This window comes from Oenanthe melanoleuca, chromosome 3 (assembly GCF_029582105.1).
Source record: "Oenanthe melanoleuca isolate GR-GAL-2019-014 chromosome 3, OMel1.0, whole genome shotgun sequence".
NCBI classification, from domain to species: domain Eukaryota; kingdom Metazoa; phylum Chordata; class Aves; order Passeriformes; family Muscicapidae; genus Oenanthe; species Oenanthe melanoleuca.
The window spans coordinates 42,674,638-42,693,711 of record NC_079336.1 but is presented as its reverse complement, the minus strand read 5'-3'; the positions used below and the strand labels follow the sequence as shown (position 1 = coordinate 42,693,711).

Genomic DNA, 19,074 nt, shown 5'->3' with positions numbered 1-19,074 from the left:
CATGATGTTTCGTAAGCTAAGGGTCAAATTCATCCCAATACATGTACTTCACTGGAATTATACCCTGGATGAAGTTATTTGTTTAGATTTCTTTTATGCTGTTGTTTTCCTTTTTAACATTTGATTTGTATTTCTTTCCCTCAGTATTAGCCTTTGCTCCTGCCAGAACTGTTGGCAGGCAGGAAAAAAAAAAAAAAAAAAAAAAAAAAAAAAAAAAAGTAGTCATGATTTACGAAACTGAATTTCCCAGAATAATAATTTTTAAAAAGCGATTAAGATCTAAACAAAGGCTAAAGATGGCTTACGCTTAGCTCTGATGAGGTCCACTACCTCATTACCCACAGCTGAAAACTTCTGATGCATTTTGTTTCAAGGGAATCCAAAAGTCCTTGCTGTAAAGCAGGCTGGGGGGTGCAGGGTCCATTCACTCTTTCTGTATCACAACCATTATGTAAGAAGTATAAAACACTGCCTTTATGCTGCCAAACCACAATGACTCTTCTTACATCAAAGGGTTTTTGCCACTAGGGTTTTTTTCCTCTGAAATTTATTCAAGCCAAGGGCAGGGAGACAACAATTCATACACGCTAATTACACCTAATTATCTATTCCTTTTTTTTTTCCCCTTTCCACCAGCTTCGGCCAGTGTTATTTGCTATCTGGGTTTCTCACAACCTCCCCTTGCCCTGTCCATCCAACTCAGCAGCAAAGTCTTTGAAGAAAACAGTTGTGGCTTCTTAGAAATTTAACAATATAAGGTTCAACTCAAATTAAATTATTCTATTATTAGTTTTGACACATTTATGTGTTAAATATGAAGGCCTCTTGGTTAATTTGGCAAATTCCTCACATCTCTTTACAACTAGAATTGCTGGTAACACCCTCTCTTGTAGGAGCTTCTCCTCATGCTTTCTTTTCATGATCTAAATGAAATGTTTATTGGATTAAAGTTCTTCTCTGCAGACCTCCACGGTGGCCTGTGACAAAGAGCTTAAAAGCTTTATTAATTGGCTCGGGCTTTTTAGGGGGAGGCAGGACCTCATTTCACATTACCTCACAAGCAAACAGAACTGCCACGTGTAATTAGACTAATTTACCCTGATACAGCAGGAATCAACTATTCCATATCTATGATATGCTTTCATTTACTCATTTTAATCAAGGAGCAAACAAACTAAGCAAGAGCTCAGGAAATCCTGACAATTAAAGAAAGGGAGAAGGCAGGAAGCCTGGCACAGAGCTACAGTAGCAACTATTTCATCCTAAGATAAAGTTTTGATCTGCGTCTAAATAAACGGTCTAGGAGAAAGAGTCTAAGATATAAAAGGTAAACAAACCCGAACAGTCTATCCCTTGAGAACACAATAGAGCAATAGGTACATTATAAAATATTGTAACCATTACATGCTCTGAACTACAGAATTCAAATAACTCTTGTGTTTAAATTTAGCACACACACAAATACCCGGAGAGAGGCTTAGAAGGCTGAATGCAGAAAGGATTGGTAGCTTCTAATCTTACACCTTGCTTTCTATATACAACATTTTTATTACTTGACAGTCTCACAAATTTATCAAACTAAGATTTCCCAGACATTATTCTGAGGTTTAAAAAATACTTGCGGCACAAAATACTTGCAATCATGCTGTATTTCCTATTTTTATTTTTTTTCTATGTTTAATTAGGTACACTTCACAAAAGATGAGTACTTCTATTACTTGCATAGAGAGAGAACAAGAACAAATGCTCCTTCTACTTAGGAGTTTGCTTGGTTACATACTAAGAAGGGAAACAAAAGGCCCAACATCTTCAGTAATGAAAAAGTCAATTGATAGGCGAAGCCATCACAATATCAAAGGCCTAATCCCTGCAATTCTGACTCAGGTGACAGTTCACAGGGGTCAGAGTGGCTGACACTGACCTCAAAAGCAGGTTTTAACTATTCAACATAGTGAAAGCTGCTGGGCTATCACACCATTAGACTGGAACAAACTGACAAATCAATTTCATCAAGGAGATGACTTTTTTGGGAGAGGGGGGAGGAGAGAGGCAGATCCGCCACTCAACAAATCCCTGCATTTCTCTCACAGGTGGTTGGACAAAAGCTGACTGCACCATCAAAGACATTTTATATCTACCAAATGCCTTTGTACAAAACTAACTCCCACAATTTCCTTAGGGGCAGCTCTAAATGTTTTTTAAAAAAGTATTTTTCACATTCTTATACTCAGCTATTGAAAACTGAAAATGCTTTTAAATTCTTCCGTTTCTTGCTTTGTAGGAAAGGGTTTACTTTGATTAAAACCACATCCAGAAACATTCTAAATAAATAATCATTCACCAATTTCAAGAAAGACAGGGCAATACAGCGTAAAAATAATGCACTACTTTTTATTTGAGAGTGTACAATGCTCACTTATGGTTAAAAGTCATTCTAATCAAAAATAAAATAAATAGTTCTAAAATAAATAATTATTTGGTCCCTAACAGTGAAAGGGAAAAAAAAAAAAAAAGGAAGGGAAAAAGAGATGCTGAAAGTAATTTCATGTCCTACCGACAACAGATTTCTGGCTGATTCCTCCCCTTTACTCAAAGCAAAATACAGGTAACCAAATATTGTTTTCTAAAACTGGGCCTTTTAAAGTTAGGCTATGAAGGGGCCTAAAACTTTTTGACTTTCAGTTAAAATTTAGTGCAGTGCAAGTCTATTGCATGAAAAAGACCTGACAAAATGCAGAAGTTACATCCTTGGTATTTCAACACAGCTTGACATTTTGAAGCTTCATGCTACACTTCCAGGAAACCTTTGAAATTGCCAGAACTGCTCACTCAAGTTACAGACTACACAACAAATTATTTGAGGAGCTTTCCTTCCTGATTTCCAGAGAATGAAACATTGAATTAGAGTTAGGATTTCAGAACAGTTAAGGGTTGACATAAACACCTTCATTAAACGTCTGCAAAATTAAAATATTGCCAAAATCACTGCCAAAACAGTAAATTAAAGCACACTCTTTCTTTTTTTTTTTTTTCCCCAAGAGTCTCAGATAATATCTTACATCAAGTTGTTAAAGATTAGTGCAATGTTGATCTGCTGGGGGGGCAGGAAGGCTCCGCAAACGGATCGAGACAGCCTGGGTCCATGGGCCAAGACCAGTTTTATGAGGTTCTACAAGGCCAACTGCCAGGTCCTGCACTTGGCTCCCAACAACCCCAGGTAGTGCTACAGGTTGGGGACAGAATGGCCAGAAAGCTCCACAGCAGAAAAGGACCTGGGATTAAAATTTCTTCACCAAAAGGTTTGTCAGGCACCGGAACAGACCACCCAAGGGAGTGAGACACCATCCCCACAGGAAAGACATACAGATGTGACACTTGGGGACATGGTTTGGTGCCACTGCCAAGTGGTGGACTTGGCAGTGATGGGTTAGCAGCTGGACTCAACAGTCTTCAAGGTCTTTTCCAATCTAAACAATTCTGTGATTCCAAGATACATAATTTTATTTGTAAATCAGATTTAAAACATTTAGAAACTTTGTACATTTCTTTTAGGTTGAGAGTAACATTTTTTGGAGTTTTTCTGCACCCTGCATTTGAACAAAGTAACTGTGAGCAATTAATGTTTTTTCAAGAACTGTCTTAAAAAAAAAAAATCACATAGGAATTCCACACACTTTAAAATGATCAGCAAGAGATCCTGTGAGATTAAAAGCTCAATCAGAAGATACTGAATTGAATTCAAATTATAGAATTAAAGCATTTTTTTTCCTAATACTTCTTATCTCTGTAAAGCTCTATCTAAAATTTCATGGATTGAAGAAGCACTCTGATCTGTTGCAGAAACTAAACCCTTTCATAAGGAATACTGTGTCTCAAAGAATCATAGCTACAACAATGACCTGATCAATTCAGAGTTTTCCCTGTTTATAAAAACTTTGAGTTACAGAATTAAAGAATCGCTGAAAAAGTACATCTCAAACTATTTAATATTTCAAAATAAGAGAACAATGGGATAAGATCAGAATTGAACGGGGAACACACACAGGGCAGAAAAAGCTGCCAGTGGTGCTACTGACCTGCCCAACAACACAGACCTGGGGCTTTTATGTGGCCACCATCTGTAGGACCTAAAGCTTTCATGTGGCTCTAAAAATTGGAACTTTTCAGTTGCAACTTCACACAACAGTCACTTGCCCCAGTAATCTACCACCTAGAAAGACAATATGGACAAACTCTGGAAGATAACTGTATCTTCCCTAGAGTGCTATTTCACCCTTTTGCTTATTCTACAGAAACTGGTTTGCAGTTACAATTGTAAAAAACAGGAACTCAAACACAGATACTGGAATTATATAGACTGAAAAAAAATTAAAAGAAAATAGAGAATGAACATGGGTAACTCTAGATCTAGGGAAGAAACTTTTACTTTTGATTATCTGAAGGCAAGAAAGGGTATTTGTATAACAGCTATCCAGGTATGTAGAAACTATGTGCTCCACTGATCAGGAATGAAGAGAGCTTGAAACCTATTTCAAGTGAAGCATCTCTTCACAGAAATATTCTGCCAATACTTTCCATTCATTTCACCTTCCCAAGAACATTCAAAGGAATTTGAAACTCCCGTGTCGAACTTGAACTACTTTTAGTGCTCAAGTCTTACTTTAAGATTTATGATCATGGAAGTTAATTGCCAAAAAAAAAACAAACAAAACCAACCCACCTATTCACTCCTGCTAAACCCCAAACAAAAGCTCTCTGGGAGGCTCTAAGCCCAGAAAAAACTAAGACAGGAGTTAGTCCCAGATGTCAAAGCCAGTACCAGAGGACAGGTCAGATGAAACCGACATTACCACAGGCACATATAGCTTGGAATGAGGGAAAGGTTGAGAAGATAGTAAATCAAACATATGCAAGCAACCAATGCAGTATTTTCCTTCATATTTTCACAAAAATCCTAGAAGAAATCACATTTGCATTCCACGGAATTATGCACAGCTCAGGTAGAAGGTACTTTATCCACTGACACCAATGCCATCAGACAGATTCTGCACACATTGGAGAGACCTAAATCTGCATTTCTCAAATCACCAAAGCCAGAGTATCAATGTAGTTCTAGCCAAAACTTTGTAACGTAAAGGTTCATGGTTAAAATCTTACTATAGAACACATTCCAATGTGATTTTGAAATGTTGACTTCTGCTGTACTGAATTAAAAATGCAGCTTTTGATATTTTTTGATTAATAATTTTAGTACCATGCCTTTATCCTTCCACTTTCCAACCAGAGTCAGAGAAGCATTTTGTGAATAAGCTTCCTCTGATCCACCTTTTGGTCATTATGTCTTTGGGAAAGAATAATGTTACATTGGTAATATTTATTAAAGTGACATCAAAGGCTCACATGTTTAGAGCCATGTTAAAACACAAAGGTGCTGGGAAAAAGAACAACAACAGGAAATCCAGTATTTTAGAAAGGCCCTTGTGAATTATGTTAGCATTTACTTCTCCCTTCATTCATTATGATGATAATATTCATCTGCCTCTAGTGTGGGTTGTCCTACTTGTTTCTTTTTGCAGTACTCCATTCTCTGGACTAAGCCACCTTTATCGTTTCTCTCATCATTCCATCTGCTCCCTACTAAAAAATTTAGATTACCTTCCCAGTCCTGATGAGGTGTTTTGATACATAAACTACATTCCACATTTTTTTTAATTCAGCTAGTCAAAAAGAGAAAAAAGGAAACTATAAATAAGCATACATTATAGGTACTCTTAAAGCATGACAATCACTGAAATGAAAGAGCCTTATGTTTATCAGGGAGAAAACTAGGAGTCAATAAAGGAAGATATATAGAAAAGAATGATTTGTCATGGTTGCTGAATTTCAAAAAGCAAATGCATACGAAACTATTTCTATGAAAATACTCTATGATTGGGAGCTCTCATTCAGTGCAGCCAGCTACAAAATAAACCCTTTTCAAGAATCTGAAACAGAAGCATCTGTTCATTTATTTTTATGTTCCTTACTTTTCTAAAGCCATCTAGGTAAGAACCACTCTTACTGGTAACCTCCCTGACTTCATACACAGCCATTCTGAGATGCACAGGAGTGCCATAATCATGTCAATGGCATATTAACTTTTAAACCTGATAATTGTACAGACGTCAACATTAGATGGAATTTTCAAAGGTTCTCAGGCAATTATGCAATCTTATGATTCCAAAAGGGTCCACTGAAAATGCAAGGCACTGTCAGCTGCTTTACTGCTGACCACCTGAGCAGAAACATCCAGTCATTGCATCAATTCAGCAATTCCAAAACTCCTATCACAAAGCCAAGCCTACCTAAACTCTACCTTACAATTCTTTTATCCTAGATACCAATATGTTTAACATTATTTATGTATTTATTCTAGCAATACTTCTGTGAGGTAGGGAAACACTGTTATTTCCATTTTACATGTCATGTCAATCCAGGCAGAGCAAGATACAAGAGCTGCATGTTAGCCCTCAATAACATAACAATATAACTGTAACTTGTAAATAAAAAATATCTGCAACTCCTCCAGAACTTAAAAGTGTCATTTCAGCTCACATTCTTTTTAACAGCAAAATAAGCACCAATTGTGTTATTCACTGAGGAAAGATTCTTCATTTTTTAACTTAAATGAAGCTTTATAGTTTTTGACCTCCCACAACACAACATACAGATTGAAGGAAGCTTGCCTTCAGAGCTGCTGCTTGTTGAACATTACGTGAAGCCTCACAAACAGCCTTTGAAAAAAACTATTTATACACGAGAAAGACCCAAACACAAGGTAATTGAGTGGTACAGAACAAACCCTACTTTCCTTACATCAAAGTAACAGCAAGCTGTTCTAGCCTTATAAATATAAGATAACCACAAGTACGACACACTATAAATGTTAAAGGGATGCTATGTTACATGGCATACATGCACCAGCAGGGAAGTCTTATCCAAACAAACACTTTCTGTTGCCTTAGTCAAAAGGATAACTGTTTGTCATGCTAAAAAAGTCCAGCTTTAAAAACATGTTAATTCCAGAAGGAAAAAGTTCCTTCTTGCCTTACCTTCAATTAGTTTTGTTCTAAATAGTTAAAGCAGATATATATCATCTGGAAACTTGCATCAAGCCAATCCTCTACAGATCTACAAATTCATTAATAAAACGGGCAAAACTGAAAAGCAATGAAAAAGTGGCTCTCCTTACCTTCAGCACAGCAATGAATGGTACAAAATTAGCCCTCTGAAGACCATTTTTATACAGATCTGAAAGAAAGATAATCAGTACCATTTTGCTACTTAGTCTTAATAATGTCAACTTGTCATCTAGTCTAGTAAATAAAACTAAATAAACAATGTTTCTAGAGACAGGAAGAGGAACAAAAGGCAGAAAAGGAGAGTTAAATCCATTTCTCTTCCTTTACTGTATGAAAATTCAATACAATTTTAAGGACAAAAGGAATATTTTGAGAAAGAGTGAAAATGGAAGGGAGCAAAAAATTACTTAGCTCTCTAATGACATATAACTAATTCTAGCAGAAGAAATTACAGCAGCATCTGTTTTAAAGTAAGGGTATTAAAAGAGTATTTGTAATGCTGGGTATACACTGGTATAGATTGTAAAGCCAGACTACTAAACCCAAATATCTGGCAGAGGGCAAAAATCCCACTTAAACTAAAAAAATACCATTTGTCTTTACTAAGTTAGCATTATTCTTGTTTGATGTACTGTGGTACATTTTATCTTCTAGCAATTCTGCCAGGTATGCCCCCTCTTCAAAACCAAGGAAAAGGGTCACCCCTAAGGCCAGAAGCCTGAAAATTAAATTAATATTCAAACTAAGGGAAAGTTGCTAAAAATACAACTGAATAAAGAAAAAACTAGTATTTTATGCAACAAAATGCAGATCTGCATCATCAAACAAAATACAAATTAACAAAAACCACAAAGTAGCATTTTCATCTTACTTATCTCTATATATTTCTACAATATAAACTTTTCTTCTCTGGAAAGTGTTCAACAAGTTCATAACAATGACTTCTCTGAAAACATAATCACTTAAAACTGTATGATGATCTGCTCTGTTTCACTAATATTTGGAAGCCTTATAAAAAGGCAGCTTAGCACCTATATCTGAAAGAGGGAATGAATAAGAGAATACAGAGAGCTGGCAGAGATATCACCAAAATTCCACACAAAGTACGTGTCAGGTTATGATTATCCTTTATATTCCCCATAAGGCTACACTAAATCTTTTATGCTTTACCAACACCTCATGGTGGACAGAAGATGCTGCATCTATAAGTCACCAACGGGGCACCTACAAAATGGTTTACACAAAATTGGGTATGTACATGGAAACATTTTGAAAAATTATCAGTAAAGGCCATTAACCTAATCGCTAACAAATTTCTGTGAAGCCATGTATCATGCTCATTCCCAACTCAGCAAATCAGGATGGTCGTACATTTGTTAAAATACATAGCAATCAATTGCATATTTACTTTTAAAAATTAATGAACACGTAACAGCAGTGTGAGACAGCTATTCCCATTAGTTCTTCTAGCTAATAGGGTTGTGAGCTTTGCATCTCATGAGGACCAGAAAAATAAACAACAATTTTGGTGGAGAAATAAAGCCAGGACCCCTCAAATACAATCTCAATATTTCCCTTTCACATTCCTCTGAGACAGCAGTTCGATGCATGTACATGTATCACTCACTAATGGTCAGCAGCTGGGCACATCTGCTCTCGACTGAAAAAGCCACTTTCCCCCTTTCTATCCACAAGAAACTAATCTCTCCATTCAGTCTTAATCCTTGGTGTGGCATATTACACTAACCCAACTCCCTTTCCTGCAAGGCAATGTCAGACACACTGCGCAGGAATACTGACCAAAGAAGAGAGAGGCATCAGCCAACACCTGGACTGTAACACAGCTCAGCTCTGGAGATGCTGTTCTTGACATTCTCTGGGTACTTAATACAGGTAGATGTATTTCAGGTTGATATAGTAACTTAATATATCTGAAATACCCCAATACAACAATAAAGGTCACAAAATGATGCCTTGATTTAAAACACTGGCTACAACGCTCAAGTTATGATAAAAAATTCTCCTGAACTTTAAAGAGCAGTGATTCAAAAATCCCAAGGATGGCTCTCAAGTGAGCAAAGCACCAGCATTCAATCTGTAGTCAATGCAACTACAGTAGTTACAATTTCGTCTTGTTTACGCAAAAAAGAAAAATAAGCCAATGGGAAATAATTTTCTTCCCTAATAAAAACATTTGGGTGAGGTTTTATGGTCGAGGTTTTTTTTCATTTTTTGCTAAGATAAAGTTCATTGTAGAATTGCCCATCATTAGTGATTGTCTTTTACACAATTAATTTGGGTAGGAAAATTAATGGTTGTTACAGTTAACAATTGAAGTAATTCTTCAGTATTTAAAAATCAATCAACCTGAAATGTCACAGAAGTTTATACATTATGCTAACTGCTAATGCTATATACAATACAAACATTTTTCTTCTCTAAAAAATAATTAGTTACTGCTCAATTAAAAGCCATACAGATTTGGAGACTTCATAGAAGGATCTACTTAGCTAGTCACTAGAAGTGACTAGTCACTATAAATAAAGAGGTAGAAATGGAAACAACTCTCCAATTAATTCCCTCAAATCAGCCTGTAAGAATGTAAGAATGGCATCTTGATAAGTGGCTGTCCTTCAAGCTGGTGGACCACGTCTGCAGGTTTCTGAGTTAGAAAGGGGAAGGAATGTCATCTCACTTCTTCTCTTTTGCAGGATCTGATCTTTTCCTATCCTTAAACACATTCAAAAAGGAAATATTTTAGCCCCCTCAACTGTCCTGTGCCCAAACACCCTCTCACCGGTTTGGATAGAGGAGAGATCAGAAAACACAGAAGGTTTTGAAGTGGTGGAGGAAGGAACACTCTGAGTTTGAGATAAAGGAAGGGTAAGATTAAGTAAAAAACCTTTCCTCTTTAAGAACAAGAAAAAGCAGGGGACAAAAAAGAAAGCTGGAATATCTCTGATTCTTGCAGTCTAGAGAGTCCATTAGTATTAAATACTGTATGATATAAATACAATTGTTTTGTAAGATACCGAGATTCATTTGATTTGGGTAATGCTGGTAGAATGTTTGTTTTTACCTTCTGGCGGCCTGTTAGATGTTGCCACAACGACAACCCCATTCTGGAAGAGATTTTCAAAAAGCTGCTTCAGAATCATGGCATCAGCAATGTCAGTGACCTGAGAAGACAACACATTTGTTTTATCTTGCTTTCAGCTTCTGCTGCAATAGATCTGCAAGTGGCTTTGTAGCTAGGAAAATGCTTGTTAGTGAAAACCATGGAAAAAGATTCTAATTATTGCTTGGTGAGAAAAAAATAAAAGGGATAATTAATAAGCAGTGAATGTACCATAGTCTTTCAAAACTTGCCCACTCTCTATTGCGGAACTCTACCATTTCTTTACCAATTGCTAAATGATTCCATGTTAACTTCTATTATAAAACTACAGGTGGGAGACACAGAAAACAGACCTAAACATTTAAGAGCCTACTTAATTAGGAACAACATGAAAAAAACACCAGAAAATAAAAAGAGATACACACCGGCTGTTTTACATTTCTATTACCTTTGAGGCAAAGGTTTGTAGAGGTGAATTTAAAATGGTCATGGGACTTCAGAAATAAAGACAAGTAGCCAACTATACATAATCAGCTGCTGTTGAAAATAGAATGATATGACATAGATACTATTGTGTGATTGTTGCAAAAAACAATTCAACAGATGGCCCATCACAAAAATAAGCAATTTCATTGTTCTTTTTAAGTGCCTTCTATTACTGTCCATGAATAATCAAAAGGCAGGCAGTCACTTCCAGCACAGTCAGCCTCTTCTAACCTTCAGGCACAAAACACGAATGAAAAATAAAAATGGGTAGGACAAGTGATACTGGGGAGGGGTAAGGAAGGAAAAATAGCTGCAAGATAAGGCATTAAGTAAAATTTCTTTACGTATCTTAATTTTGGCTTAACAAATTTGCTTTATAGTACCAATAAATAAAAGGATACGGGAACAGTGCTGTAAAGAACATATAAAGATTTTCTGAAAAAACAGCAATTAATATTTTACACAAGTTCACCATCTTAATACATAAACCACCTTTATGATCATTACACTTGATTTTCCTGCAGACCCTGGTTATTATAAATGCACTTGTTGCATTTTGGCTTGCCAAAACAGACCCCAGCTCTGACGAAATAAATCAGTGGTGGCATGCTGGAGTTATACATTCCCATTATACAAGAGATTGACAGATTGCTGAGCTTTCACCACCTTAGATGTGTATGCTGTGATGGCAACAGATGCAGAAAGATTTTACCCAGCATAATGTTTTCTTCTACTCCACGTCCCCCATTCTCCACCATTTTCCCACTTCTAAATTACTTTTCTGGGCAGGAAAAAAAAAAAGATAATTCTACACTAGAGACTTAGGTAAAAGACTTAGGTTACATTTCTGGCAGCTAGTTTTGAAGCAACAATGTTCTTAATGAATGATATATAAACACTAGTTTCCTTCTCCCAAAGATTTTTTCCATTTTGTTCTATGAATGCCTTAATCGGGATTTTTCTTTTCCTTTTAAAAAAAACAAACTTTTACACAGTCTGTACACATGCCTCAAATCTGCCTATCTCTGCTCTCTAAGATCTGATATTTTTGAAAAATAGAAATCCACGATTTTACCATATGTTTAATACTTGCTTGTTTCACTTATCAATAATTTATTTCTTCTGGATATTAAAATTCAGGAACTTCTCCCATTCCTACAAAAACAAGACACACGAGGAGCCACTATAGATGTACATCTCAGGGGTAACTGAATTTCCTGTAGCACAAAGCACACATAAAAGCCAAGTTGTAAAATTCTATTATAGAAGTAATTTTGTTTAATTATTAAACATTTTTGTTTAATAGTACTATAAAGCATGCTACCTTTAGTAAACAGGGAATGAAAGAGTATTAATGCTCACATGAAACAAAACAATAGCATTCTCTTATTAATGAGAACTATTGATGCAGAATTCTGAATTCATTACAAAATTCATTACAGAATTCATTGCAAAAAAAGGAAAATAAAAACACAAAGCAAAACAAACCAAACTAAAAAAACGATCCTCTTGAAAATTCTGTCAAAAAGCAAGAGCCATATTGAGGACCAGAATGCAAATATGAGCTCTTTTTATCTAATACACTTCAGGGAAGACAAAACATTTCTTCTACAAGGTAAAGCAGGTAGAAGACAGTAACTAAAGGACTGCAAGTTCTCATGGTTTTTACTGTATTCATCATTTATTGCAACTCATAATAAAAGCAAAGTCTACAAATTACCAATAAGGAGAGCCTGCTAGGGGAGAGAATGGAGAAATTTCATTAGCATTTAAGAGAAAAAAGAAAAAAAAAGGAAAGACACTAGACTAATAGTTAATTTACATGTGTAAGTGCCTGACACTCAGTCAGCCACTGATTGGTATAGTTCCATGTAATGAATGACAAACATAAGCATGTATTATCAGCAATTAGTATTAGCACAAAAATAAGAGGCTAATTTTTATTAGAAGCTTTTAATAGAATGCAGGTCAGTAATAACTGCCTGAATTGTTAGTTCACTTTTGTAGTCCAAATGGTACCTTTGGTACCTTAAGGCTAACACTGCATTATTGCTCAGCTTCCTAAGAAGGAGGAACTCTGGTTTCATTATCAATACTAACATAGGTTACAGTCCCATGCCAAAATATGAGCTTCTAATTACCTGTGCATTTGGTCACTGCTAGACACCGCTGTGTTCTGATATATCATAATTACAAATGGCTTAATTTTAGGGCTTTTCTTCAAAATGAAGACATTCTTAGACTATCTTATGACTTTCATGATTAAAAAAAGACTAATATTTCCAGTAAACTGTATGACAAAGATCAGCAAGACATAGCAACGCTTTAATAACCTGACAGCCTGGAGCTCAGGCAACTGCTGACAAAATCTTGCTTCGAAATGAACAAACCCAGAAGCACAGTGCCATCATTGAGGTCCTGGCCATCACACAGTATTTGCTCAAAAAAACATTAAAACTTTTTTTTTTATATACAACAATATTTTGGAGCACAGAAAATTACTTTGAAAGAAATAGAAGTACTGAAATATTTTTCTAGATCAATTAGTCAATTTTCCACTTGCTTAATAGTTCTCTGGGCTTTGCAGGAAGATTCACTTTGGAATACTTCTGTTTTGCTTCAGTCCATTGTCAATGAGGAAAATGCAATCTCAGCAATGCTTTTGTCATCTGAAGTTCTGCATTTGGTTTCCTCTGCAAAATGAGTATTAACAATATGTTTTGCTGTCCCTGTTTAAAATATCACTCATCCATGTTTCCATTCTTAAGAAAAATAAATAATTTCAACTTATTCTCCTTTTTTTTTTTTGTTCAGCAAGTATCTGAAAGCAACTTGAAGTATTTAAAGCAAATCTCAATAGTTTCTGATGTTGCCTCCACATGCAATTATTTTGCCAAAACAACCTCACTTCTCATCTGTCAAAACAGAGAGTTGCTTTGTCCACAAGTCAGAGCAGTGTATCTTCTAAGCCTGCAGCACTTTCCAGTTTCATTTTAATCTAGCAATTCCTTAAATACGAGTAAATCAGACTGCAGGGGAATAAAGCCTTTACCTTCCATACAGAAATGAGCTGCAAATATCCCAAATTAAATATGGCTCCTTATTATTAATTGTGAAACCATGTGGCTTCCTCTTCAAGTCACTGCACTACTTCATGATTATTTAAGCAGAGGGTTTATTATCACAAATTCAGTGCCTTCTGCAAAACTTCAGGAAGCTGGAACTCCTCTTAAACAGGCAAAACCTGTGTAGGGTTCCATGGTACAGAAAATCAGGCAAGAAATCCAGTCATTCACAAATCTGTGAATTTAGAAAATTAGTATAACCAAACCAAGCAGATTTTAAAAATTCACTTATCAATGCAAAGTTTTGGAAACACAATTTAAAGTATAGTTCTTGTATTCATTTCCCAACTCCGACAGTTCAACAGAACAGGTGATTTTTACAACTGAAGTCTTGGTGTACCTCAAGCAAGTCAGCAGGGGGAGCAGGCAATCAACTTGGGAACAAAAAATCCCAGTCTCTCCCTTTAAAACGTGGAAACATGACAGACAGACTGTAAACACTGCAATACTGCAACATGAAAGCAGTGAGCACTTACACAGAAAAGCAGGTATTTATACTAATACATGGTACAGCCATTTTCTACCATTTGAGCATTTAATGCTACAACAGTTAACACTTCCCTCTCCAAACCTTCCCATTTCTTCATAGTGTAAGCACAATTGTCTCTGTATTTAGATTTTACACTCAGGTTTTGGAAGCCCAGCATAATCATATTCACTTGGAGCGAGCACAAATTAAATGATCAAATGGCAGCAATTGCAATGACCCTACACATTCTGAAACCACAGGTCAAAGGATAACTCCTGCTTGAGATATGCAAGAGAAACTCAAAACAAGAACAACTGTTACTTTACCAAAATTTCCTTCACAGGAACTGACCACAGAACAGTTATTTCCTCAAGTGTGCAGGTTTGCCAAATAATAGCTAGGAGATACAAACTGTTCCATCCATTTCAGAAATGTATCAATTTAACACCATAACAGATAATTTACAGCTAATAGATTATTTCACTGTTGGTAATTGAGAACTAAAGTATATCTGTTCTTATCTTGCTCTGCATTTTCTCTCTGAATTGAAAAAAAAACCCTAGCTGTTTAAAGCTGCCAAATACCTCTAGTTTTTTTATGAAACATTTTTATAAAGAATTTTACATTTAAGTTTGTAATATGCCCTTAATATTCACAAGCTATGTAAAACAAATGAAATAATTAGCTCAGGCAAAGATCATTTTATACGCTTATTTTTAATTTTATACGCTTATTTTTAATTTTCATGTTTAATTCAGTAGAAGTTTTTTAAAATCCTTAATCATATTGAGAGTGCTTGTTGCATTATATGAACTACAAAAACAAAGATCAGTGCCAAGCAAGCATCAGATGGCGCTGTACAGACTCAGTACAAGATGATGGTCCCTGCCCTGAAGTATTCACGAGCCCCTAGACAAACTCTAATCCCTGTTGTATGATCAGTGACCAGACTGGCAAACAAAAGCACTGTAAATGGACTTGTGCTGCTGACTTGCATCTTGTCTACCATGGAAAAAAATACCAAACCCCACCATCTTCAAAACTGTAAAGTGACTTCTAGGCTTTAACTTCTACAGGTCACTACTGGCCAGCGATTCAAATACTATATGAGCAGCAACAAGTATCATATTTTAAAATCAGAAATAATTTTATGAAGTTTCCATTGGAGGAGTGATCTATGACTTCTTACCTGAAATTCATCAAAACATAGGAGAGCAGCCTCTTGGCTTATTTCCTCTGCCACAGGTGCAATTGGGTCATATGATTTGGCCATAAATCCTGCTTTTCTCTTTGGTAAGTTCTGCTTAAGGCGATGTATTCCTTAGAGGATAAAACAAAAAAGAACAACTATTTCTTATTTTTTTTCCTAAGATAGGAAGAACAAAATTATTTAACTAACAAATAAAAAGTAAACTGGTCCAGTAAAAATAAGAAAGCTTCAAACTTTATCCAATTTCAAGAGGGTAAAACACTTTTCAACCACATCCACAAAACAGTTAAAAGCTCACAGATTTTGAGATGCTTATTTTGTTTAGAAAGACTTAAAACAAATGTCAAAAATGTCTTGAATGCTATGTACTTATATTTTATCATCTATAAACTGATATAAATTGCAGTTTTATCTTGCACTGAAGCTATTCTTAGAATGCATTTAGCTAAAAGAAAGCAGATGTAGCAACACAGTTATACTTGAACATGTGAAGATGATAATGGCACAAAGTAAGATTATTAAATCCGTAATTTACTGTCTCATGGATTGTATTGCATCTGACTATAAACAAAGATTCAGGAAAAAAATATCCTGCAGAAGGAAGCCACCTTTGTTAAGATTAGCACAAATGACAAGAAATGGACTTGAGAAAATCTCAAGTGACCCAGCAATGACAGAAAAGTGGGCACTAAAAGTGGCTTGAGTTATTTATACCAGCTTCCCAAGAAAAATGCAGCTGTCACAACACTTGTAAAATACAGCAACAGTTAACAGTTTGACAGAATTATAACGTCATAGAATTTAGAAACAGAAGAAACTTTTAAAATATCAAGAACAGCATCCCTGTCAAAACAAAGCACCTTATTCAGCTGATCAGAAAATGTTCCTGCAACTTAGGATGCACCTCTTTCTACTACCTTTTTTCCTCTAAATTACTGACATTTTTAATAAATTAGTCAACCAGAATAGTTCCCATTCTCCTTGGCATTTATACCTGATTTACTTATTGCTTATGCAAAATACAGATTGAGTTTAACCTTTACATTTTCAGTTTTAGCAATTGCCTTCTTCCGATTTCAGGTAAGCTAATTGGTACCCAGAAAACATTTAGTTAAGGATCTCATTCTAACCAATACACTCAAGTTACATACACAACCAGGTTGGTATCTTTTTCTTTCTTGAGAAATAATATGCAATTAGCATCTATGCTAGTATGATTAACCATGCTAAAATACTTTAACTTTTTTCCTAATTTTTTTTTTACTTTTCTTTATGCTTAAATATTTAAGTAAAATTACAGTGACTAATATGACTACGAAACAGACTTTTTCACAGATACTGTATTTTATAAAATTCTTGTCAATACCTGTGTCTGCACTTACTCTGGTGTACATCCAACATGAAGCCATGAAAATGGACTCTCTTTTTCCTTTCTACTTTTAGGTGAGAATAGAACATGTCCATCACCATTGTCTTTCCTGTGCCTTCAAATAAGAACAATAAAAAACAATCAACAGGTTTTTTTTAAGAGTAATTTTAAGTAATGTTAAGGTAATTTAAGAGCAGTATGTACTGATTACAGTAATGATTGTTTGTTAGCTTGGCCCTAATGAAACTAATTTTCCATAGGGTAAGTACAAGACCAGACTGCTGTGAGGAAGAGTTACATTTTCTGTTCAAAAATTTGGAACAACTACATTTTTATTTATCTGTTTTAAAATACAGAGATGGCCCAAAGGTTGCATGAATTACTCCCCATACATCCATAAAACATGTTAGTATTTAATTTGGAAAGCAAGTATGTTTTCATGCTGAACTGTTTCAACTAGAATATATGAATTCTCTCCCACAATTACTTCCCAAATTCTTAAATTGCATTCTTAAATATTAGTGAATGGGTAACGCTGAAAACAGCTACACACAGTAATGTGGTCCAATCAAACAGCTTCCAGCATTCAGAGTGTAATTATATTAAATAACATCATAATGTTACATTCTGTAAAATTCATTAAAACAATAAAGCTACATAAACATAAAGCTTTTAGACACTTCAGAATTTGAATAGACATGAATTTAGAAAAAAATCCATTGAATGCAAATGAAACTTACCAACATCTCCATAGACATAAAGTCCTTTCGGGGGTTGGGTTTTGGCAAAGAACTGCAAGTCAAGAGAAAAAGAGAAAATACAGATATGGGTAAAATAAAAGCAAGCACATAGCAGTGATAAAGTAAGAAAGTATCTACACTTAACCACAACAGGAGCACTAGGTAGCAAAATGTAACCTTGACTAAATCATTAGCTCAGAATTCCTAAGTAATCTCATGATTGTGCAAATTCTGCATAAGATGCAAAACACACATGCAGGGCTTGGGATTTGGCATTTTGGGGGCTTTTTTAGATCATTGTGAAAATATCCCCATCCCAAACCCTAGCACACGTGCCTTTTATCAGAACACATAAAATTATTCAATGTTTCCAAATCCACCATCATGAAAACAAATCCTTTCCCTCATTAAGCCATTTGAGCAAACAGTCCTAGGAAAAAAGCATATAAAGCAGTATTCTACTATTCATAGATATATAAAATACATTAAATACCTATTAGAGCAGGTATTATCTGCTAAAGAGATAAACTATTAGACTTAGGACTCAAAAAGTACTGCAAAGACCATGAACATTGTACATCCTATTTCTCACAGCTTTGAATATTAAATGCAAAATCATCTTCGTTTAAACATGATTGAAATCAATGGAGTAACTTTAAAAATATGCATCTATATACACATGCATGTGTCTATAGATGTATAAATACATAAACATATAAAAATATACTTTCAAAGTATGACTTTTATTAACCATTTCTTCAAGTGAGTTACTTTCACCTGGAACAAATACTGCTAAAAAATTTTAAATTTCTTAATATTTTTCAGGACATATATCATGACACCTAATATCTATTTTACTCAAGGATATATTTTTATGGAAAAACTTACAGTAATGCTAAGATTTTCAATTTGAAATAGTCTTCTTTCCCTTTCCCCCAGTACTGTGCACAGTATAATTCAAAAATTACAAGTATAATTCAAAAAGGAAACAGTGTCTAAAAAACTGGAGATCTCAACAAAATTCAATCAAATCTACAAAACTGAATTGACATCCACAAAAAACACTGCAGAACAATATTCACTTATTTTAAAGTGCTCCACTTTCAGAGCTCTATGGCCTGAGCCAACACAGAGGAAAATTAAAATTGTAACCCTGTGGTCTCATTTGGAGCTGGGTAATTGCTAAACAACTTGAATCTAAAGCACTTTTTTCAAAATACAGTGCCATGTTAAAGAAATAGAGGAGTCTGTACAAAACACTAATTAAATATGAAAGAAAATGCATGACCAAAAAGTAGAAGGGTAATATCTCAGTTCTATAGTACCAGCTCACTCAGAAAATATGCAAGCATGGCTCTTACACAAGAGCCCCTTTTAGATTTAATTTAGATCTCTATTAATAGAGTAATCAAAAATTTGTATCATCAATCTATGGC

General features: G+C 35.1%; 1 protein-coding gene across 2 annotated transcripts in view; it reads right to left on the bottom strand.

The window, feature by feature from the left end:
- AFG1L (AFG1 like ATPase) overlaps positions 1-19,074 on the bottom strand; it is a 59,391-nt gene that overhangs the window by 27,469 nt on the left and 12,848 nt on the right. For both annotated transcript variants that reach the window (XM_056488936.1, XM_056488935.1), the window contains exons 3-7: positions 17,639-17,690; positions 16,912-17,013; positions 15,509-15,639; positions 10,201-10,300; positions 7,232-7,290 (exon numbers count right to left, since the gene is read on the bottom strand). In XM_056488936.1, coding sequence (XP_056344911.1) covers positions 7,232-7,290; positions 10,201-10,300; positions 15,509-15,639; positions 16,912-17,013; positions 17,639-17,690 — 444 coding nt within the window. The remainder of the gene's footprint in view (positions 1-7,231; positions 7,291-10,200; positions 10,301-15,508; positions 15,640-16,911; positions 17,014-17,638; positions 17,691-19,074) is intronic.